This window comes from Myotis yumanensis, unplaced genomic scaffold, assembly GCF_028538775.1.
Source record: "Myotis yumanensis isolate MYYU_CA2020_CCGP unplaced genomic scaffold, mMyoYum1.0.hap1 SCAF_12, whole genome shotgun sequence".
In the NCBI taxonomy this organism is placed as follows: domain Eukaryota; kingdom Metazoa; phylum Chordata; class Mammalia; order Chiroptera; family Vespertilionidae; genus Myotis; species Myotis yumanensis.
In genome coordinates this window covers 16,619,953-16,643,944 of record NW_027223763.1, presented here as the reverse complement: position 1 = coordinate 16,643,944, position 23,992 = coordinate 16,619,953, and the positions used below count along the sequence as shown (strand labels likewise).

The following is a 23,992-nucleotide window of genomic DNA, read 5'->3' as shown; positions in this document are numbered from 1 at the left end:
CCAACATTATGGCATTTATCACCTGCATCTCTTTCACAGTTAAACTAGTTCTCTGTCCTTTGTGTTTTGTTGCTTGTATGGTAATAGTATGGTCCATTCATGTTTGCCAGGAGGCATAAGTGATCTAGAAATTGGACAATGCACATTTGAAAAATTAAGTGTGTCTTTAGCATGTTTCCTCTTGAAAATGATAGCCCTCTATGGCTGTATAATTATCCTAGTAATCAGTTCCTCCAGGATCTGTCTTGCCCCAACAGGTTTCTCATAATCTTTGCTCAGCCTGAGCAGCTTAAGATGGAGGATAGAGTGGAGATGTGTAGAGATGAAATTTGTGATAGAAGGGAGCAACTTTGAACCAGTATCTGGAAACACAGTGTTGATTAGAATTAAATCACAGGTTTGCTGTCTATCTTCCATAGATAGTTAGAATAATATTTTCAGGGCAGCTCCTGAGTATCATCCTAAAGAAGATATTCTTAACCAAGAATTTCTGAGTGAAAGAGCCACTCCCACTAATTCATAGCTGCTCTTTTATTCTTCTAAAAACGTGTCAGTCCATGCAGTATTTCTTGTTTGCCTAGATCACTGGCCACTCATAAAAGAAGGTTCTCTAAATTTTAAGTGCAAATTGTTTGAAGTAGTTTCTCCCTTTATGTCTCTGGTACTTGGTTACTTTTGATGCAGCCCATTAGCCTGATGAATGAGTAATTCATCCACTTACATTCTGCTGAGAAAGCAGACTGTGCATAGTTTGGGTTCATCCATGAAAAGTGCTTTTAGGGAATCCTGTGCAGATGACCTGAAGTAGTAGAGCTCATTCTGGTTAAGGTGAAGAAAGAAAAAATATTGAAATCTGCAAATAATCACTAAATTAATTCCTTACCAGTTCTATCAATGTATTTCTTATCTTAGCCCAACCATTGCCATGAAGAATTGCAGTGAGAATTTATTGTAGATGATCCCTTGGAGTTATTTTTATTATCAACAAAGGCAAAAAGTTCGAAGGGAAAACAGTAGCCTTTTGTTTACTGAAGAATTTTTAAAAGGATAAAATGTAAGCTTTTGGGTCTTGGGGTTTTTTTGCAATTATTTTCCTGAGTTCTGACTGTCTTTATAAACCTACAGTTGTAGCAAGTGCCCTAACAGCTCCCATTCCTGCCATGTCAGACTTAATCTGGGAGGAAGTGTGTGTGTGTGTGTGTGTGTGTGTGTGTGTACACAATTTTAAGGTCTTTTTTTTTTCTTTTTTCTTATTGACCTGACCTATTTTCTCTGTACTTCCACTGCATCATCTTACTTACTGTTTTAGCCCATTGATATGGTAGAACTTTCGGAATCCTAAGTTTTTGCCAGTCTGGCAGAGAGCCTGTGTAATCTTTGATTACTAATACCCTTTATGAATGGAATTGGTAAAATTAGTATCCTTATGATCACTGCACCTCAAGAAGGACACAGACCAAGGAAAGGCAGCTAAAATAGCCAAAGGGTTACATAATACTATATCCATAGAATTTCTACCAGTCACATTTCTACCAGTCAATTTGGAATAGAAATGTGAGACCAGGGCCTAAGGGATACAATTCATCAAATTGTATTTCCTGCTCCCATTTACTGGGAGCTACTGTTTTTTTCTCAACAACTCCAGTATATTAGCCTACAATGCCAAGTTATGGAGAGATACCTAAGCCCTTTTTATTGTACTAGAGGGCCGGTGCATGACATTCATGCACTGGGGGGCGGGGGGGAGGGGGGCTGGGCGGCCCTCTGCCCTGCCTGCACCCTTTAGCAGTCCGGGAGCCCTCGGGGAATGTCCAACTGATGCAGTCAGACATCCTTAACGCTGCAGAGTAGGCAGGAGAGGCTCATGCCACCACTGCTGCACTTGCAGCCATCAGCCCAGCTTGTGACTGAGTGGTGCTCCCCCTGTGGGAGCTCACTGACCACCAGGGGGCAGCTCCTGCATTGAGCATCTGCCCCCTGGTGGTTAGTGCACATCATAGCAACCAGTCGTTCTGCCATTTGGTCGATTTGCATATTATCATATTATTATATAAGATTATATAAAGTTTTTCCCTTTATTCCTACATTTCCTTTACCTCCTCCCTCCCCAAAAGGACAACATAAGTGTGGAATGAAGAAAGCTATCAAGAGAATTGTAAAGTACACCGATAGGGGCAATTGAAACAAAGCCAGAGCCATTTCTCAGAAATCTACTGATCCCACACAGGTCATCAAAAGGCAGGATTAGTCCATTTAAAATGGTTGCTTGATCATGTGAACATAGTCCATAAGCATGAATCCTTGTTTATGGTAGTTAACTATCTTTGACCTTGAATTTACCATATCTGAGCCAAAAGTTTATGTCACCAATCATAAATAATGACTGCACAAAGCAGAAGCCCAACTAGGTAGATTTCTTTGTATAATGTTTCTACAAATCTAAAAAGGAATATGACCCTAATCGTTTTAAGACTAAAAACTTTCTTCTTTATCGTCCTTATCGTGGACATCAGGAAAGACTGTAGGCAGTCTCCAAGGAACTGTCTGAAGCTCCAGATTACATCTGTCTGAGCTGGAGAAGAGGGACCATGTGGCAGATGTATGACCACATCTGTGTAATCTTTCTGTGCAGTCTAATCTCCATAGTCCCTATGGATTATTGTTTCTTATCCATCATTGTGAAATACCAGGAAAATAAAAGAGAATTTGAAGTTTAAACTAAACCTATAAGAAGTAAGGTCAGTGATAAGATTCAGAATAAGCATTAGAATTTAGCCTTCTGGCTCATTTCCTAACTTCTGTCCATGAATTCATGTTTATTTTGCTAGAGTAGCTAGGTTTTACAAAGAATCTAGCCCTCTAGTTAAGCTTTACAACCTGTCTGTGTTGGGGGAGGAGTAGGCAGGAATAAAGGAAACTTCTTTTTTGATGATCCTCAGAAGTAGACTGAGAAAGAATTAGACCCTTGAATACAAGGAAGTTTTGAAAACTATTTATATAAATACTACCATACTTATTACATGGGGGAAAGGGGAAAGCAGAAAGAAATGCAAAGCTGTGTGATACTCAGGGTCAAATGTGCCATTCCATTTCCCATATCCAATAGTATTAAGGGCCATAGAAACAAGCTGGCATGTAGCCAACTTCAAGTACCCACCTGAAAATAAAATAAATGTCCCCCTTGGATTCTGTTAGAGAAAACTAGGTTGCCTGAATGAGCAAAAATGGAAAGAGAAATGCAGTATTCCTAATCTTTCCACCTAGTTATAAAAACTTGGTAAATAAAATATTGTAGGTGGATTTTATCATGGATTGAAAGTAAGGAATCCTAAGATTTTGTTTTTGTTTTTCTGTTCTATCCTTGAGTTATATATTCAGGATTTTTTTGTTAGTATTTTATAAAATTATTATTTTTTTAATTTGATGAAGTAGTAGAATAAGGATAAGAAGAAAAGTGAATGGTAGAGGTTTTAAATAAGAACAGGAGTGTTGCCCTAGCCAGGTGGCTCAGTTGGTTGTAGTGTTGTCCTGCACACCAACAGGTTCCAGCTTGATTCCTAGTCAGGGCACATACCTAGGTTGCAGGTTTGATCCTGGTCAGGGTATGTATGAGAGGCAGAGAGGCAACCAATCAATGTTCCTCTCTCTCTCCCCCCCTTCCTCTCTTTCCCCCCTTCCTTTCTCTCTCCCCCCCTTCCTTTCTCTCTCTAAAATCAATAAAACATATACTCAAGTGAAGATTAAACAAACAAAAAGGACAAAAGTGTAAACCAGGAATTAAGATATGCACATAGATTGACCTAAAACCAGAAATCCAGTGAATCAGTAAATAAACTTTGCTAAGGTTCCACTCATCATTGCTCTTCCACAAGTTCCATTCATTATAATTGCTTTTCAAATCAAAACATTTGATTGCATGACAGCACAGTAGAGCTACTTTGTGGACCTTGAGCCCAGTTCTTAGAAACAGTGGGGTGGAGCTAAATTAGAGAATATACAGTTCTTGAGAAACAAATAGTTAAAGATGGCTGTGGAGTTTAGAGAAACTAGACAAAGCAGCACAGCTCATGATTAAACCATTTTCTTCAGATTAATTTTTTTTCAGGTTACAAATTGAGACAACGAATGGTATTGCAGTATTGCTACTCTTTGATTTATTCTTTAGTACCCATTCTTATTCTGAAAAAAAGCTGAACTTGGATCTTCTTAGATTAGAGCTATGGAAGGAAAACAACTAACACTAACCAACTGCCAATTTACCTCCTATAAGTAGAATTTTTCTTCTAAAGAGAATGGGTTAGGTATGTTTGATTGCTTTAGGAGATGAGTTTTCCAAATACCCTGGACTCCATGAGAAATCTGTGGGCTGAGGGAGGTGGAGACCTGCCATGCCATGGGATTCTGCTGCAGCTGGGATCAGAGCTGTCCCCCACCCTGGCAGAGAGCAGCACCAGGCCCAGGAGTCTGAGATCCTGCTGAACATCAAGGTCCAGCTGGAGGCTGAGATTGCTACCACTGCCTGCTGGAAGAAGGGGAGGACTTTGATCTTGGTGATGCCCTGAGTAACAGCAATTCCATGCAACCCGTCCAAAAGACCAACATCCCCACGATTGTGGATGGCAAAGTGGTGTCTGAGGTCAACAACACCAAAGTCCTGAGGTGTTAAGGCAGCAGAAGTGGGGCACCCCTTGGAGGGCAGGAGGCCAATAAAAACTTCAGAGATTTTTTTAAAGTATCCCTTTTCCCTACCTCTTAGTAATGCTGTCATATTATCCTGTTTGTTTCCTTCATAGCATTAATCACACCATGAAATTTTTCTGTTTACTTGTTTCTCTATCAGGTACCTTGTCTGTCTTTTTCACTGATAAAATTACTAGCACTTAGCTCAAAATTTGGCACTTAGTAGGAGTTTTATAAATATTGATTGATTAAATAAATAATGAGAGGCATATTCAGGCTCATGAGCCTGACTGCCTATTTGGAATTTCTAACGCACTCTTTCCTCCACCAGCTGGAGTTGCGAACACAAAAAGAGAAGCCATCAACACCCTCCTCAAGTTCCAGCTTCCCACTCCCCACCCCCACTTCGGTTGCGGAAGTTTTTGCTTCTTGGTTTTTGTCCCAGATGGACTTTTGCAGTAAAGCAGTGATGTGATAGTAAGATACTAGGGTGAATATGCCTTCGTCTAGACTTAATTTAATATAGAAAGCCAATTTATACCTTGTTTTCAGTGTTCTTAATTCTAATGCCTGGCTAGGATTGCAATTGTATCTAAATTCTGAGCACACTGCTTGCCTGGGGCAGCAGTAGACCTTTTCTTCAAATTTAAATTAGCTGAAGGCTGGTTGTCCTACATGTGAAAATGTGTTCTTAATATCCTGACTGAACACAGGCCATCCAGTTAAGTGAATTATCTGAAGTGCTTGTTTTTTATCTACCGACATGATTAGAAAGCCCAAGAGCAGTGAAATTTCATTAATGGCATCAATTTGTCCATTATTACAAAAATTGTCTGTTTCCTGCAACCCAAAGAGACTACATTTCTTCTTATCTCATATTTAAATTTGAACACACATTGAACATATCTATTCAAGGAATGATTCTGCAAAATAAGGGTTAGGTTTCTGAAACCCAAGGTGCCACAATTTCCAAAGATGATCTTTATAAGCACAGTTACTTCTCTCCATCTCTAGAATGTAAAAAAATAATTCTGAGTAAAGACGCTAGAAGAGCATTAATTCAATGGATGAAATGCCACGTATTTATCAAGAATCAAGGTTTTTATATCCTTAAGGTATTATATATTATCCTTTTTCTTAGAATCTTCTGCTGATTCTCAACTTTTCCTGGAAAAATGAGCCATTCCCACCATATGGTGTCGAACTCTGTGGACCACACCAGTACCATGCCACCTTCTCACCATCACCCGGCCACTTCAGCCTCCCACCTCCACGGAGGGGGAGACGGCAACATGATGATGATGATGGTGAGTGCCATGGGAGAGGCAGCCTGGGCCCTTTCCCACACACTTGGGTAGTAGAAATAATTTAATTTTAGGACTGGAAGATTGTTATTTAAAGGCCAATTTACCAGTCAGAAAAAACTAAGGCTGATCCAGATGAGGCAAGTGATTTGCCCAAGATCATGTGGCAAGTTAATCACAGAGCCACACCAGAAACAGTATTTCCAGGGTCCTTTCTTCTATATTCCTCCTTCTTTCAAAATTAACTCTTTTCTAAATTGAGTTCTGGTCTTTATGTTTAGTGTAGAAAAGACAAAAGTCAGTGATGGGGACAAAGGAGTACTTGTGGAGAGTGCTTGTGTAGTAAAGCTAAAATGAGGGGGGAAACTTCCCACTGCGGTGAATATTATCCAGATCTGCAGCTTTTAAGTATTCTAAGGTTTACTTGAAATTCTCATTTAGAATCTCCAATCATCTCTAATTTGACTTGTCTTGGTTTTCTGACAGCCCATGACCTTCTACTTTGGCTTTAAGAATGTGGAACTATTGTTTTCTGGCTTGGTGATCAATACAGCTGGAGGTGAGTAAGCCATCAGGTGGTGTTTGAAGGAGACAGGCGCTTGAGAAACAGTGATAAGGAATCTGGAAACCCAGCATCTCTTTCTGTTGTATTGCTGAATCATTAACGGTTATGATCCTTAACCATCTTGCTTCCTAGATAAGGATACACACTCCTTATTTTAGAGTTTCTGAAAATATAATTTAGATACCAGATAGGAGTCTTTTGCATTCCATTCCCTTTCATCCTTTTCCAGTGTTTCCTGTTTGATAAGTTATTGGTCATGGTCATAAGACTATAGTTAAGTTAAAATGATGTAAGAAGCATTATATATGTGTGTGTATATATATATATATATATATATATATATATATATATATATTCTAAGTTAAAAGCTATTGACCTACTACATTGCTGCTATTTTACAGATAAGTCAAGCTTCAGATAGTGAAATGCTTAGCCCTAAATCACAGAAGTAGTATGTCAGAGCTAGAACAGGGACCCAGACCTTCTAGCCCTGCCTAGTCCAGTGTCCTTTCTGGTGTACCAAACTGTGCTCTACATCATTTCTGATTCTTGGCCTGGCCCATCTTAGTGTCAGTCCTAGATTTGGGATAACTAATCACCACCTTCTTTGGGTCTATAATGTTGAGTTGGTGTGCCTTAAGTTCAAATTTCACAAGCTGAATAGTTAGTTGAACTGCATTAGGTGCAGTTATAACTTTGGAACCACAAAATCAATTTGTCCTGGGAAGAAGGGGATTATTTAATTCAGGTGGTGTGTAAAATCAGAAGTTTGAATACATTACCAATGCTTCCCAGTGGGAAAGATTTAGAATTGAAATGCCTAATCAAGAAATGGAGTCAGCACTTACAAATAAGATATTATATTCCCCTTTTGCATAATGTATTCAGAATTAAGAGTAGCATCTTTTCTATGTTGTCTTTCTAGCTTGGATAGCATGCCAGCTAATGATTTTGCAATGTTTGACAGTACCACCATCTTTTCTTTCCCTGCTTAGAAATGGCTGGAGCTTTTGTGGGAGTGTTTTTACTAGCAATGTTCTATGAAGGACTCAAGATAGCCCGAGAGAGCCTGCTACGCAAGTCACAAGTCAGCATTCGCTACAATTCCATGCCTGTTCCAGGACCAAATGGGACCATTCTTATGGAGACACACAAAACTGTTGGGTAAGAAGACTAAACAGATCCAGATAGAAGTTCTGGAGAGCTGAGTTAGCTAAGTAGCAAAGCAACTATTTTATTTACAACAGCCCCCTCTTGAGTTAGTAATTCTGTACGACCTTAATCAAAACTGTCTTTGGAGGCTTGTGGCTGAGGTTCATGAACAGGCCAAAGGAGGAATAATAGGAACACTTCTGCAAACATGAACATTTGTTCTAAATTTTAAGTATTGGTCACTTTTAAAAAAGGTAAAGAATCCATATTGTAAAATATTTGCGTAAATAATAATAAGCAAGAAATTCAGGTCAGGGTATAGAAGAATGGCAGAATCTAACTGATTCCTTTCTCTAAAAAATTGTACCTACCCAGCTTTAGTCTCAGTTTGTTTATAATATGACTATACAAATGTCTGCATTCCATCTAAGAAAGTATTTGTGATGACTATTGGTTTCCCCACAGATTGACAAATGATTTTTGAGATTCAGTCTTAATAGAAATGTAGGTCTGAAAACTCAATTGGAGTTCAAGCAGTCCCTCAGACCAATATCCTGCTCTCAAGTAAACACAGTATTATTAATATCCACTGTACTGGTGAGCTTATTGAGACCAAACAGGTTGTGACTTACATAAGGTGACAGAACTAGTAAATGACAGAGGGGATAAATAGTCAGGTCTCTTGATCCCTAATTAATACTTTCCACTGTACCTCCCACACCTCAATTCCATTTCCACTTTTTTAGAATGTGAACTTTGCAAAGGTGGAAGGCCTGAAAATATTCAGGCAAATAAGCATGGGAGGCTTTAGGCTTCTCTTTTAGGATCCAGGGTGGAGGTAAGTCAGGGGTATTAGGCCTCCTTCCTCCTCAACTTTCACAGAGTTCCTCCTACTGACATATCACCATAACTAGCTATTGCTTATAAACCTGACCACCCTATTATGTTTCATTTCCGGGGATTAATAAACAACATACATACACAAAAGTATCCATGAGCCGCCAGGGTGGCTCTGAGGGAGTCCAGTTCAAGCTTTCATGACAGATGCTCCCCTCTTCTCCTGATGTGCAGAGCTGCCTCAACCCTCCCAGGGGTCTTTGATTGATGTTTCCCTTTTTACTCTCCAGGCAGCAGATGCTGAGCTTTCCTCACCTCCTGCAAACAGTGCTGCATATCATCCAGGTGGTCATCAGCTACTTCCTCATGCTCATCTTCATGACCTACAATGGGTACCTCTGCATTGCTGTAGCAGCAGGGGCCGGAACAGGATACTTTCTCTTCAGCTGGAAGAAGGCAGTGGTAGTGGACATCACAGAGCATTGCCATTAACGTCAAACTCCATGGTGCGGCCTTATCGATTGCAGTGGGAAGCAGTTCAAGACTGGAAGACATTATTCCTACTCGAATCTTCCCTTCTTGCTCCTTAACTCCTTACACACACACACCTTCTCAATAGAGGTTTAGCTTACAGTCTCTGAGCTAACGTAGTAACCCCTGACTGTTCTTCTTCCTGCGCTGAGATTCCCATTTCTCTTGAGGTGAAACCACCCATGAGATGTCTTCTCCTCCACCATCATCTTAGATCCAAGATACATGTTCTTGTCTAATCCAGGTAGCTGTCTCTTCAGTGACTTGATCACCTCCTTTCTTTTTTAGTTTTTTGTTTTTATTTTTAACAGACAATCTGAATTTGGTGGGGTTTTCCTAGGTCAGTGGTGGAAAAGGATTGACTTCAGCTAGGATTCATGGCAGCTGAGGGAAATTCTTGCCCAACAAAACCCAAAATCCAAACTTAACACTAAAAAATAAGTTCTAGTCTTTGGATTCAATGAGTGGGAAATACGTTGTGCCTTTCCCTAGGTGTGATGTGTTGCACCAAAACCTTAGTAGTGCACAGAGGGTGGTTTGAGACTACAAGTCTAGAGCTTACAGAAGTGTGCATTTTGGGGTGGCTGACTCATCCATGGTGTTCCCACTTAGCATTTTGATTAGAATGAACTTGCCAATCAAAAAAAAAAAAAAAAGATAGGACAATCAAGTTGAGAAAATAGACCTAAGTATTATAAAATAAAACCATTGGCATTTTACTTTAACTTGGTACCTTGGTTTGTCACAACTGAATGAAGCAAAAAAGTTTGAATCATTATCTCCCATTGTTTTTTATGTCTGCCTCTAAACCAGTGGTTTTCAAACTTTAGTAGGCATTAGAATCACCTCAAGGGCTTGCTAAAAACACTAGTTGCTGGGCCTCAACCTAGAGCAGTGATGGCGAACCTATGACACGCGTGTCAGAGGTGACACGCGAACTCATTTTTTTGGTTGATTTTTCTTTGTTAAATGGCATTTAAATATATAAAATAAATATCAAAAATAGAAATCTTTGTTTTACTATGGTTGCAAATATCAAAAAATTTCTATATGTGACACGGCACCAAAGTTAAGTTAGGGTTTTTCAAAATGCTGACACGCCGAGCTCAAAAGGTTCGCCATCACTGACCTAGAGCCAAAACTTGGCATTTCTAACAAGTTCCCAGGTGATGCTCCTACAGATGGTCAGGGGACCATACTTTGAGAATCTCTGCTTTAAACCTGGTGGGGTGAGCATGGTTATTTGAATTACTGATTGGCAGGTGGTATGTCTGGGTTTCACTCCTGTACTAAATGCTGCTGGTCGATACTTAATCATTCCACAAACATTTATTCAGCTCTGTGTGTATGTGTGCCCAAGCACACATGCAGGAAGGGCTGTAGCCAGAGCAACTTTATCAGCATTATGAAATCACTAGTCCTTATTTGTAAAGATCTTGGAAATAGCTTGAAGGTTGAGAAAGACCTTTGATCTGCAATGCAAATTAGCCAGTCATAGGCCAGAAGGACAAAAGTCTAGCCCAAAAAGCTAGTCTTTGGAAAGGCTTAGGGTGTGGTCTGCTGATGGCCAGATAGTCCTTAGCCCCCAACATCCATGCCACACCAGGCAGATCCTCATCCTCTACATGACCATCTGTTACTTTTGGGGGCTTAGATTACAGGAGGCCAAAATCTCTTCTCATCAAGAATCACATTGGCTTTTTAGTTGTTAGTCTATCCTGCAGCTTTGTTCCTAGTCCAAACTACCTCTATAAAGTGACTCTTCAATGCTGGTCTGTTAAATCCTGCCCTCCTTGGTGCTAGACTCCACTTGTGCCTCAGGGCAGAAGAGAGGACACAGCTATGCAGTTGGCCTTTGCTGTGGTTGTAAAGTTTGTACTTTCTCTGTGGGTACAGTTAAATAGTGGAGTGAGGAATGTGTAGTTCCATGGGTTTGAACCAAGAGGGTTATGAGCCTACTGGATCGAGATTAAAACCTAAGAACCAACGCTTTGTGCTTTTCTCTCATTCCAACCCCTTGTAGTGCTGATACTTAGCATGAGCAGAGTGAATGACTGGTACTGACAGAGTCCAACATTAAGGTATAGGTAGCCTGTTATTGTCTCAGAAGCCAAGGAATAACAAAACTTTGAAAAATAAAATATTTCGTAGTGACCCTGGTGCTCTCTAGAAATCTTGGCACGAGCTGCTATAAAATAACCTTTTAGGAACAGGACCTTATAATTAAGGTAAAAAAAAAAAAAATCAAGGCCAGTTAAGACAAAGTGCTATGAATTTGAAACTGGGCTAGGTCTTCAGATAGTCAAGATAGAGTCTCCTGAAAAACCTGAATTCCAGCAATTCTTAGACTAGGTTGCCAAAGCAAGAAGCTAATGAAGGAGAAAAATAATAATAATAAAGTTTAAATTCATTCTTTCTTGAGCTCTTGATTGTGATAATATAGTAATCTTGTTGACTTTCATTTCTATATCCCTGTTCATTTGAAATTTTAGTGCCTGACTTCTTTGTTCCTTTTGGATCCAAATTACTCTTTTCCTCCTTCCCTGTTCAAAACTTTTAGAAGCCTGTATCCCTATTTCTTTGGCACCTATTTTGCTCTCCATTTCCTTTTTCTGTCTTTCATAACTGGAAGATAACATCTTTTATCCCATATACCTAATTTATCAAATCTCCCTTGCCTTCCTGATGTAGAACATTGCCTATGCAATAGATATAGATACCAACCAGGAGTTGTAAAACTTGCTAGAGACCTTAAGCACGTTTTGAGGAGCAGTTGTCCACTGGGATTTCTATAAAATTGGGTAAAGGGCTATCTGGTGCCATCTGCAATTATAGAATCTTAGTTGCACTCTCCAGTCTATGCTGGTGGAACACTCAGCTCCTCAATGCCCACAAACTTCCTCTGTGTCCATCGGGGAAGTAGAGATTAAGGTTTCCTCACTACTTCTATGGTAGGATAGTCTGGAATTCCCATTCAGGCTGTGGGGCACTGGTCTTGAGTTCTAGCCATAAAGGGTTAGGAGCTGGAAGGGGAGGGAGCAGGAGGTACACTTTCATGTCATTTAATTTTGATCCTGCCCTTCCCAGCTGCTTCTTTCAGAAGATATATCTAAAGATACAAAGTCTGCATTTGATGTAATGCCTTAATTACTGGGTCCACAGTTAATGTTGACTGTTTTAGATTGTAAGCTCCTGGAGAGCAGTATTGCTACAGTAGGAATGTTTTAACAGTGTCGTGTACAAAAGAAGAAAATAAATATTTTGATTTTGTGATTCTACGCATGTTCTTTTACCCAAAGTGATATCAGAATACGTGGTCTCTTATTGTGCACACAGTGTCTTGGCCATTACCATCAGTTTTTAAGATGTCAGTTTTAGGTGGCATGGTCCCTGTTTTCATATCATTCTCCTCCTACTCTACTCAGAATGACAAGCTAGTCCATGATGCAGCTACATGAACTTTTGTACAGATGAGCTTCCTGAAGCTGCAAATATCTCAGTATACCAAGAATTCCCAAATTTAAAAGCTAACTTGTCCTATCAGAAATCTCCTCCCTATATTTATGGTGTCAGGCAAGAGGCTCTGAGTTGGGCCTCTAGGAACTTCACTGCTGAGCTTTGAGGTGAGCATTGGCCGTGCCTAACCCTTTGGTAATGCGAGAATCCTGGTGTTATTTGCCCTTCCTACTGGACCCCAGATGGCCACTTTGCCATTCAGCACCACTTCCAGTCTTTTCCATAGTACAATATGATGAGTATGGACTTTGTGGAGTCAAGTGTACCTGGGTTTGGGTCCTGGCTCCACCACTTTCTAGAAATGTGACCTTCAGCAAGTTATTTTAATAATCCCTAAGCCTTAGTTTTCTGTTATAAAAAGGCATTAATAGTATTTGTTTGAATTAGGAGCGATATGTATAAAGCCCCTTATAGGCATCCAAGCCATAGTAAGTATATATATAATTACTGTTTATTTCCTGTCAACTCCCATCCAAATATAATCTCCATAAGAGCAGGGATTTTCTTTTTTGTCTACTTTGTTCACTGCTCTATCACTAATTTCTAGAAAATGCCTGGCACCTTGGAGGAGCTCAGCCAATATTTTTGTCATATGAGCTTGGAATTGAACTAGATAGAATGAATACACTGCTCAATAATTTACAGTATCTTCTGTAAGGAACTCACAAAACTAAAAAGATAAAAGAGCCCTGACCGGTTTGGCTCAGTGGATAGAGCATCAGCCTGTGGACTGAGGAGTCCCAGGTTCGATTCCAGTCAAGGGCATGTGCCTTGGTTGCGGGCACATCCCCAGTGGGGGGTGTGCAGGAGGCAGCTGATCGATGTTTCTAACTTTATCCTTCTCCCTTCCTCTCTATAAAAAATCAATAAAATATATTTTAAAAAAAAGATAGAAGAGTAATAATAGCAACAATGATAGTTGTTATTTATCCAGCACTTGTTATGGACCAGTCATGGAGCTAAGTTCATTTCACTGTTTCATTCCATTTCCACAGTAGTCCCTTTAGATTTATATTATCTCCATCATATTGATAAGACAAAGGCTCACAGAATTCAAATCATTGGCTCCAGATAATACAGCAAGAAAGTGACTGTGCTAGAATTTCAGTTCAAGACGCTTTTCACTCCACAATCCATGATTTTTAATCTTTTAGAGAATTTTCCCAAACATATACAAAAATAGAAAAAAAAAATCATGTTATGAATCCCTCTGCACCCACCACTCAGCTTCAATCAACAATGATAAATCCACGGCCAACTTGGTTCTCAGATCCCCTTGCTATATGATCAAATAAGTGGAATAGAAAATTTACTCCTTATGAGCAGAAAAGCAGAACTCTACACACAAGAGTAGCTTGGAAAGCCCTCATGAGATCTGCTTTGGTTAAACTCTCCTTTCCCTCATCCCTACCAGCTGACCACCCAGGCTTCATGTGAAACCCCAGGGGATGGAATACTCAATGCCTGTTCTGTTACTATGCTCAGTTAGTGTGAGGCCTGATTCAAAGGAAAACTGCATGAGAAGAATCAATTTACTAACAGAAAAGGAAAAGTTCCCACTAAGCCTCCAAGGAGTTTGGGGGGTGCAGAGGAACAAGTTCAGAATGGAAGATCAAATTTACACATAATCACTAAAATCTAATCTCCACAAGGGTAGGGATCTTTGTTGATTTTGTTCACTGATGTTACTAAGTGCCTAGAATGGTACCTGGCACATAGTGGGCACTCAATAAATACTTGCTGAATAAGTGAGTTAAATGAAAGTCAGTTATAAGGATGAAATGGAAGTGTTCTGTGCGCAGGGTCTTTTCATAAAGATGGGAAGAATGACGTCACCTCTGTAGCAATTACCTTTTAAAGTCTGGGTGTTAATTGTACTATTATACTTCATTAAGGATGTCTCATACTTTTCCAAAAATATATTTATTTTTAAAATTGAAAATCAGACAAGTTTTATAGAGTCAAATTCTCCAGAGACAAACCAGAGTTTGGATTTCAGTAATCTCATGCAGAAGTATTTCCCTCTGCAGGAGGTAAAATATTCTGCTTGACTACAAGCACTCGATTCCCTGAACTGCGTTTGTACTTCTGCCATCATTTTACACCATTCCAGGGCTCTGGCAAGCAAGAAAATCCACCTCTAAAATTCAAAACTTCCAAATTGAGATGAGCGACTGTTGGGCTTGGCTTGGGGTTTATAACCAATTCGATCATTAATCATCTGTTCCCGGTTCTTGGGGTCACTGCTGAGCCCTATGGCACCTTCTCCATCACTGCCTCCTACAACATCCACATCTTCCTTTTGTTTCTTACGGGTCTGAAAGTATAAAAGTTTTAGGATTAAGGCAACATTCTTTCCATTAGCAAATACTTATTTAGCACCCACCATGTACTTGGCATAGGGTAAAGGAGAGAATTAGGGTCTATAGAACAATAAACTGAAATCCTGGGTTTGGATGGTTAGGAATATAAGGCATATAGCAGTCCCCCCTTACCTGTGGTTTTGCTTTCAGAGGTTTCAGTTACCCATTATCGACCAAGATCCAAAAATTTTAAATGGGAAATTCCAGAAATTAGGAATTCTTAAGTTTTAAACTGCATGCCGATCTGGAACATGAATTCTCCTTTTGTCCAGCATCTCCAGCCTGTATATGCTACCCACCTCTTAGTCACTTAGAAGCAGCCTCAATTATCAGAATGACTGTTACAGCATCTCTGTGCATGTGTTCAGGTCACCATTATAGTGGTCTAATGCTATGTCACATTGCCTGTCATTCACCTCACTTCATTTCATCACATAGTCATTGTATCATCTCACATTACCATTGTTAAGAACAATAAGCTATTTTGAGAGAGACTACATTCACATAATTTTTACTATAGTATGTTGTTAATCTCTAAATATGCCTAATTTATAAATTAAATTTTATCATTAGTATGTATGTAATGGAAAAGACATAGTATACATAGGGTTCAGTACTATCCCGTTTCAGGCATCGGGGAGCAGGGGGAGGGGGGGGGGGTCTTGGAACATATTCCCCTGCAAATAAGCGAGGACTACCACATGATGATAAAAGATATAACCCATACCCAGGAGGTCACACTCTAAGGAAACAGGTAGACAATTACAACATAGGGTGATCTAAGCTATCACAGAGGAAAGCCACACTGCCAAAGACACAAAGAAGAGGTGAGGTGTGAGGAGTGAAGGTTCAGAGCAGGAAGCTGCAATTAGAAAGATGAGCAAGAGTTGACAGAAAAGGGGAGAGAGAGATGTTTCAGTAAGTGTATTATTCAAGACTAGAGCCACCCCACCCCCCCCAAAAAAAATAAAAGAAAAGAAAAAAAAAGAAAAGGAAAAAGATTAGAGGCCCAGTGCACAAAATTTGTGCATGGGTAGGAACCCTAGCGGCTGCCGACTGCCAGCCGGGGCCTCCCTTCCCTAGCTGCCAGGCGGGTCCTTCCTTCGTTCCACGCTGGCCCCTGGTGGTCAGCACACGTCATAGCGAGCGATTGAACTCCGGGTCAGTGGAACTCTTGGTTGGTTGAAATCCCAAGGGGACACTTTGCATATTAGGCTAGATTAGATAGATAGATAGATAGATAGATAGATAGATAGATAGATAGATGATAGACAGATAGATAATAAATGGAAAAATAAAGTGACTGGTAAAACAATAACCACCAGAAATTAAGAGCTTGACTGACATCATGAGATTAAATGTAACACAGGAATAGGTTTTGTGCTGTCTTATCAAAAGGCTTGGGGTTTCATTTTGTTTTCAGAGAAAAGGTTTAGCTCTTATATCATAAGTGACTGCAGAATTCACAAAATCTATGTCTCAGTTTGACCATTTTAAAAGAGATCCCATTACTACCACTATGTAATTAAAGATAACAGATGATGATGACTTTCTTTGAGAATGAACATGTTTTATCTAGACTTCCTTACTAGAATTGCTCGACTACTCTAATCACTGGAATTACTTCCATGCCTTACCACTTACTGATGAACATTTAAATAATCAAATAAGGTACTATATATATGTACACACACACACACACACAGAGGGTGGGGCAAAAGTAGGTTTACAGTTGTATGTTTATTCTTATATTATAAATTGTTTTATTTTCCGTATGAACAACTGTAAACCTACTTTTGCCCCACCCTGTATATATAGATAAATATGATTTCTCTGAGTTACTCTCTAGTCTGCCCTACCAATAAGAAGCATTAGAAAGTTCTCCCCAAATAACTTTTTGACCACAGTTCTAAAAGGCAAAGAATGTTATCATTTTATAAGCCATGAGAAACTCTGAGACTATCCAAATGGAATGAAATAATTTAAAGGGCTTTCCACCGTGAACAACTGCTGACTGTTTCGAATCCAGAGTCATCAAATGTAATCAAACTGATTTCAACAAGAAATGAAATACCAATTTCCTTCTGCCTTCATTTCAGTTAAGGGCAAAACTATCCTTCCCACCTAAGTTGCTCTAGAACAGGTAAAACCCTCTGGATACTGCCTTTAGTAAAAAGACTAACTCAATAGTGAGCTGACTTTGCAGAGTCAAAGTTCAGTATGCTAGCACTTTATGGCTTAAAAAAACTAAAGTCTCTGGGATGAGGAAGAGGGAAAAGAAATCCAAGTTACAGGCTGGGAGATGAGTCCCCTGCGATACAGATCAAAGAAGGGCAAAGTCAGAGGACGTATCTGAGAACAGGTCAACGATCAGCATAACTATCATACCACTAGAGGCCTGGTGCACGAAATTCGTGCACTCAGGGAGGGGGATGGGGGGTTCCTCAGCCTGGCCTGTGCCCTCTCGCAGTCCAGGATCCCTCGGGGGATGTCCAACTGATGGCTTAGGCTCACTCCCTGTGAGGAGTGGGCCTAAGCTGGCAGTTGGACATTCTTAGCGCTGCCGTGGAAGCGTGAGAGGCTCCTGCCACTGCCACTGCGCTCACCAGCCATGAGCCCAGATTCTGGCTGAGTAGCGCTTCCCCTGTGGGAGCACACTGACCACCAGGGGGCAGCTCCTGCATTGAGCGTCTGCCCCCTGGTGGTCAGTGCACATCATAGCAACTGGTCGTTCCGCCGTTTGGTTGATTTGCTTATTAGCCTTTTATTATATAGGATTCTCTCCCCTAACACCATTACCAATAATTCCTTAATGTAATCTAATACCCGGAAATAAAATTTTAAGTGTTAAAAAAAAGAAGCATATACAATAGGTAGTAAAGCCACCATGTTCATGGACATGTATAAAATATGTCCTCTGCCATATAGTACAAAATATCTACTAGAATAACAAATGAAAATACACTTATATTGAGCACCTCTTTGGGCCTGGTATTGCGGGGGACAGATGCAAAGAATATACTCATTCCTGCCTTCAAGAAGCATATGGCCTAGTGGAGGGAAACAGAAAAACAGATAATTATGACAGTGATAGTACCTAAGAAAGAGGTCAGCAAAGGAGGAAGAGGTTGAACCTAACCCTGCTGGGGTAGGTAGTCAAGAAAGACTTCTGGAAGGAGCTGAGTCAAAGGATGAGTAAAAGCCCAGCTGGCATGGCTCAGTGGTTGCATGTTGACTTATGAACCAGGAGGTTACTGTTCAATTCCTGGTCAGGACACATGCCTGGGTTGCAGGCTCGATCCCCAGTAGGGGGCGCCTAGGAGGCAGCTGATCGATGATTCTCTCTCATTATTGAAGTTTCTATCTCTCTCCCTCTCTGAAATAAATTAAAAAATATATTTTTTTTAAAAAAGTAAAGATGTTTTTTAAAAAATGAGTTAGGTCTGCAAAGAAAGGCAAAGGGCACTTCAGAGTGTGCATAGGCACTAAGAGTAAAAGATAAAGTGGAGAGATGAGCAAGGGCATTGTATGCCATCCTAAGGAGTCTGGACTTTATTCTGAAGGACACTGAAGAATTTAAGTCTTATTAATGCATATCTAATACTGTGGGGTAAGGTTACACTTAAAAATACATACTGAGCCCAGCTGGTATGGGTTCAATTCCCAGTCAGGGCACATGCCCAAGGTTGCCGGCTTGATCCCCAGTAGTGGACATGCAGGAGACAGGCTATATACAATGAGTTCCTCTCTCATTGATGTTTCTCTCTTATCGATATTTCTCTCTGTCTATCCCACTCCCTTCTTCCCTCTCTAAAAAATAAAAACATTTTTTAAAAATACATATTGAGCTCCAATTATGTACTAGATCCTGGGAACTCAACAGTGAGAAAGATAGACATGATTTCTACAATCAAGGTTCCTAATGTAAATGGTTTTACAAAAAACAAATCATTGTGAATTGTAATAAATGCTACAAAATCAAAGAATAAAGTGCTTTGAGAGACCCTAATGAGATGGAGCCAGCATGACTAGGAATGACACACCTAAGTTGGACAAGGTCAGAAGAGGCCTCACAGGCTGAGGAAGTGACATTTAAACAGAGACATGAAGATGGGATGCACTGGGGCAGAGGGAAATAACATGTGCAAAGGCCATACTGATAAATAGTTTTGCATGTTCAAGGAAATGTAAGAAAGCCAGTGTGACTGGGGTACAGAGGGCAAAGGAACAAGTGGCAGGAAGTGAAACCTGAGAGAGGCTAGAACATATAAAATCTTATAGGCCATAAAGAATTGAGATTTTATTTTCAGTGTAGCAAACTATTGAAGAGTTTTAAGAAGGGGAATGACATGATCTTAACATTTTAAAAAATCATTCTAGCTACCTGATGGAGAATGGATTAAAGAAACAAAAAATAGAAGTAAAAAACCACTTAGGATGCTACTGAAATTGTACAGAGAGATGGTTACGTGGAGTAGGGTTGTAACAGTGGAGATAAAAAGGTATAGGTAGGGTCTAGAAATATTCTGGAGGTAGAATCAAAGGGTTTACAGACAAATTGTATATAAAGGATGGGGAAAAGGAAGAACTCCAGAGTGACTCTTAGGGTTCTGGCTTGAGCAAATGCATAAGTACTGAGATGCGGAACACTGAAGTGAAACTAGCTTGAGAAAGACATCAAGATTTTTTTTTGTTTGTTTTATCATGTTAAGTAAAATGAGCTAATGAACCCTAAAGCTATCAGGTCCTACCCCCAGGAATCTATAAATGTTGTCTTACATGGAAAAAGGATCTCTGTCGGTATCATTAAATTAAGGATCCTGAGCTGAGGGCATTATCCTGGATTATCTGAGTAGGCCCTAAATGCTATCACAAGTATCCTTATAAGAGGGCAAAGGAAGATTTCACAGACAGAAGAGGAGAAGGCAGTGTGATCACAGAATCAAAGATTTGAATGATGCAGCCACAAGTCAAGCAATGCCAGGGACACCAGATGCTGGAAGAGTCAGGAACAGACTCTCCCCTAGAGCCTCTGGAGGGAGCACGGTCCTGCTGAAACACTGATTTTGGTGGAGACGGATTTCAGATTTCTGGCCTATAGAACTGTGACCAAGTAAATTTCTGTTGTCTTAAACCACCAAGTTTGTGGTAATTTGTTTCAGCGGCCACAGGAAACTATGACATGGAATTGGAGGTGCCTGTAAAAGCATACAAATAAGCTGTTGATATGAGAGTCTGGAGTTAGAGTTATTGTTTCAAATAGTCCTAAGGGTTTGAAAGTTGCACTCTTACCTCCAAGTCCTTCCGAATGCTTTCAAACTCTTCAATGTCGTCAAGCTTCAGCTCTAGGCGGGTTGGTTTTCGTCGCAACATACTGAAGTCAACACCAAGGGCCAGACCCACTTAACTATTAGCTGTTAAAAATGGCAGAAAGGAGGAAAAACTGGAGGGGATAAATCTCAGCTGCGAATATAAGATCAATTTGTAAGCATGCACACTAAACTGAATGGCAATGCAAAAAACTCATTTGGATTCACACATACACGTCTAAGTCTCTAGGTGTCTGAACATACGTTTTTCTGTTTGTTTATTTTTTTAAATCTTTATTGTTGAAAGTATCACATCTCCTTTCTCCCCTCATTGATTCCTTCTAGCCCACCCCCACCTCCCACCCCAGGCCTTCATCACCCTATTGTCTGTGTCCATGGGTTATGCATATTTGCATAGAAGTTCTTTGGTTGATCTCTTTCTACCCACCCCAGCCTTCTGAGATTCAACAGTCTGTTCTATGCTTTTATGTCTCTGGATCTATTTTATTCATCAGTTTATTTTGTTCATTAGATTCCACATAGGAGTGAGATCAGTGACACTTGTCTTTCTCTGACTGGCTTATTTCGCTTAGTACAATACTCTCCAGGTCCCTCCATGCTGTCTCAACACACGTTTTTATTATAAGATGGAGATTCACAACTCTAATTCCAAAACACTCTTCAGGAACTTAAAATAGCAAGCTGCCTATATAAGAATTCTAGACAACAGTCATTTTAATCTCACGCTCCAGTTACAGTCAAAGCATTTTCTAGCTAACAGAATAACGTTCAAATATCACATCTTAATTCAGCAGTGTTAGTGGGAAAATACACAAGTCATTAAATTTGATCAACTCTACATGAGAATTGTGAGAGGTCTGTGATCACTCCTGAATACTAAAATCAGTTTACTAAATCTCCCTCTAACTCACCAATTCACAGGGTTATCCTCAGGGTCTAAAGAGATCCTAAACAGATAGGTCATTCATTAAACAAACACTTCCAGCTGCAGGTAAAAGGCACAGTCACAGTCTGTGGAGAAAACAAACACGTAAACAGAAAACTGCATAGTGTACTAAGAATGTTGACGAGGATAATGCAATGGCATCACATAGGCCCAATCCACTCTGGGTTAAGTGTAGGGTTGACAGTGACATGGACTTTTTGGAGGAGATGATGTCTTAGTTAACTTGTGAAGGGCAGGCAAAGAACGAGGATTAAGGGCATGCTAGGCAGAGAGAACAAGGACCCAAAGGGGCTCAAGAGAACACTCGTCTGAAAACCCCAGGTAGTGCTTATGCTAAAAAAAAATATTTTTGGGAGAAAAAAATAAAACTCCCCACTGAGTTTAAAATCTATTGATGGCATCACCTTTATATTTTCCACAGCATCCAATAGGGTGTATCTATAATAATCAGGCAGTAATGTTTAGTTGAATAAACCAGAGATCCAAATAAAGTGAAATGATTTTTCCTTGAGCATTGTGCTATGCTTTTCCATTCTCATTCTTTATATTTTTAATTTAACACAAAGTCCCTGTGATGCTGGCAAAATTATCCCTATTTTACAGATGAAGTCAACACTGTTAAGTTTGGTAAGCCTCCCATAAAAATTACAGAGGTTACCTGGTGAGGATTAAATGAGAATGAGTACATGAAAGCTCCTTTATTTATAAATTGTTATTGCATGTATCTAGGATGTAGCTAATGGCTGTGAAGTATACAAAGAAAAAATGTTTCCTTCTCCCTCATGAAAATTGGGGTACAGGTGATAATCTATAATAATAAAAGCGTAATATGCAAATTGACCAAACGACCGAACAGCAGAATGACTGTCCCAATGATCAAGCTACAACACGCACTGGTGACGGGCCAGTCAAGGCGAGTGTGATGCGATTGGTTGGAGGCCCGCCATCGCCCCATGATCGCCCCGCAGAGGGTGGTGGCGGATGCGGGCAGCGCCATGCCAAGGCAGGTGCGGGCAGGTGCGGGCAGGGGGGCGGGGGCCCAGCTGACAGGAGCTGAAGGGAAGCCCAGGTGCCAGCAGCTGGAGGGAAGCCAGTGCTGGCAGCAGAGGGAAGGAAGGCCTACCCTTACACGCACTTCATGCATTGGGCCTCTAGTATCAACATAAAATACGAGCATGTCGCATTTCAAATTGCTTTGTACTAAGTCTGATATTATCTTGATTCCAATGTAGATAAATGATAGAGGAAGCCAAAGCTCTGGGGAGCAATGCTTAAAAGGAAAACATTGGCCCCACCAGCGTGGCTCAGAGGTTGAGGTCTCAGTTTGATTCTGTCAGGGCACATGCTCGGGTTGCTGGCTCAATCCCCAGTGTGGGGCGTGCAGGAGGCAGCTGATCAATGATTCCCTCTCATTATTGATGTTTCTATCTCCCTTTCCTTCTCCCTTCCTCCCTGAAATCAATAAAAATAGGTTTTTTTAAAAACTCTTTTGCAATTGAAAAGCTTGCCACTAGGGAGCAGTATAGAGCAATGGATAAAAGTAGGAGAAAAGGGCAGGGTGTTCTAATACCACCCACTGCTTATCTTGAACAATTAGCTTCATCTTTCACTAGATCTTAATTTCCATATCGGCACTCTGTTATTGTATGGACTGAGTGACGGAATGCAGACTACGTTCCTGGAATATAACTTGTCATTCAGTAAACTTTCAATAAGAGTGTTTTACAGCCCTGGCTGGTTTGGCTCGGTGGATAGAGCGTCAGACTGTGGATTGGAGGGTCCCGGGTTCGATTCCTGTCGGGGGGGCACACGCCCGGGTTGCGGGCTCGATCCCCAGTTGGGGTCGTGCAGGAGGCAGCCCATCAATGAGTCTCTCTCATCACTGATGTTTCTATCTCTCTCTCCCTCTCCCTTCCTCTCTGAAATCAATACAAATATATTTTTTTTAAAAAGAGTGTTTTACAGTTTACAACCATTATTACAGTAACTGTCCTTGTGGAGAGGGGCGGGAAACACCTGACATTTTGAGCATCTGCACCCTCGACAAGAGGCTTGGCTTTTTCAACTCTGATGCCCCAGCACCCAGCCGGACACAGGGCCATGCGGAGTGGTTTGCATGTACCTGACGCCTCCCATCCATCATCTCACTCGGGGCCTGAGGACAAAGACCGGGCTGAAGACGACGAAAGCAGGCCGCGGCTCCTCCGCCGGGTTTGTATGTTACTTTGGCGCTAGAGGGCTCCGGAGCTTAATCTCTCGCCGCTGCCCGAATTCACCAGCTCAAAGGGAGCCCCCGGGAGAGAACTTCCAGACACCAAGAAAGGTTCGCCGGCGGCAGGTCCAGGGCAACACTCACCGGTCCGGCGCAAGGGTTTCCATGGCAACCTGGTCCCCGGATCCAGGACAACGGAAAGCCGCTGGCAGAGCCGAGAGGAACGGCCCCCGGAAGCCCTCGATCCGCTCCGGAGTCCAGCCCGAAGCCGTGCGACTCGACGCACCTACCTCCTCTCAAGCCTGCTCTGCCCCTTCCCGGAGCCTCGGCGCCCACCACGGCTTCCGCTCAGCCGACTGCGCTCCACGCCCCCGCCCGCCCTGAGCCAGAGCCTCTCCTGGCAGAACCTCGGCCTCCGCGCACGTTTCTCGGAGGCTCCACGGGTCACCCCTCGCGACGCACCCACAAGCCTTCCTTCTTTCCCACTACGATTCCCAGCGTGCTCCACGCCGGCCCGGACGCTGCGTCGCTCTCGACCCACTTCCGGTCTGTGACG

General features: G+C 41.1%; 2 protein-coding genes across 3 annotated transcripts in view; one reads left to right on the top strand and one right to left on the bottom strand.

The window, feature by feature from the left end:
* The window catches only part of SLC31A1 (solute carrier family 31 member 1), a 31,194-nt gene extending 18,852 nt beyond the window's left edge, over positions 1-12,342 (top strand). For both annotated transcript variants that reach the window (XM_070430869.1, XM_070430870.1), the window contains 4 exons: positions 5,822-5,987; positions 6,471-6,543; positions 7,545-7,713; positions 8,829-12,342. In XM_070430869.1, the coding sequence (XP_070286970.1) occupies positions 5,856-5,987; positions 6,471-6,543; positions 7,545-7,713; positions 8,829-9,030 (576 nt within the window). In that variant the 5' untranslated portion in view covers positions 5,822-5,855 and the 3' untranslated portion in view covers positions 9,031-12,342. The remainder of the gene's footprint in view (positions 1-5,821; positions 5,988-6,470; positions 6,544-7,544; positions 7,714-8,828) is intronic.
* Positions 12,343-14,489: 2,147 nt separating this feature from the next.
* Positions 14,490-23,922, bottom strand: CDC26 (cell division cycle 26). Its single transcript, XM_070430868.1, has 4 exons — positions 23,581-23,922; positions 21,190-21,289; positions 20,241-20,362; positions 14,490-14,902 (listed from the first exon to the last, which is right to left on the bottom strand). Exons 3-4 carry the CDS (start codon positions 20,319-20,321, stop codon positions 14,726-14,728), a joined length of 258 nt encoding a protein of 85 aa, XP_070286969.1. The 5' UTR covers positions 20,322-20,362; positions 21,190-21,289; positions 23,581-23,922; the 3' UTR covers positions 14,490-14,725.
* Between the last annotated feature and the right edge of the window lie 70 nt (positions 23,923-23,992).

Excerpts from the sequence above, each read along its gene's own strand:
- CDC26 (XM_070430868.1), bottom strand. The coding sequence starts at position 20,321 with ATGTTGCGACGAAAACCAACCCGCCTAGAGCTGAAGCTTGACGACATT. Across the intron at positions 14,903-20,240 it reads GCATTCGGAAGGACTTGGAG|ACCCGTAAGAAACAAAAGGA; the intron begins GTAAGAGTGCAA and ends TTATACTTTCAG.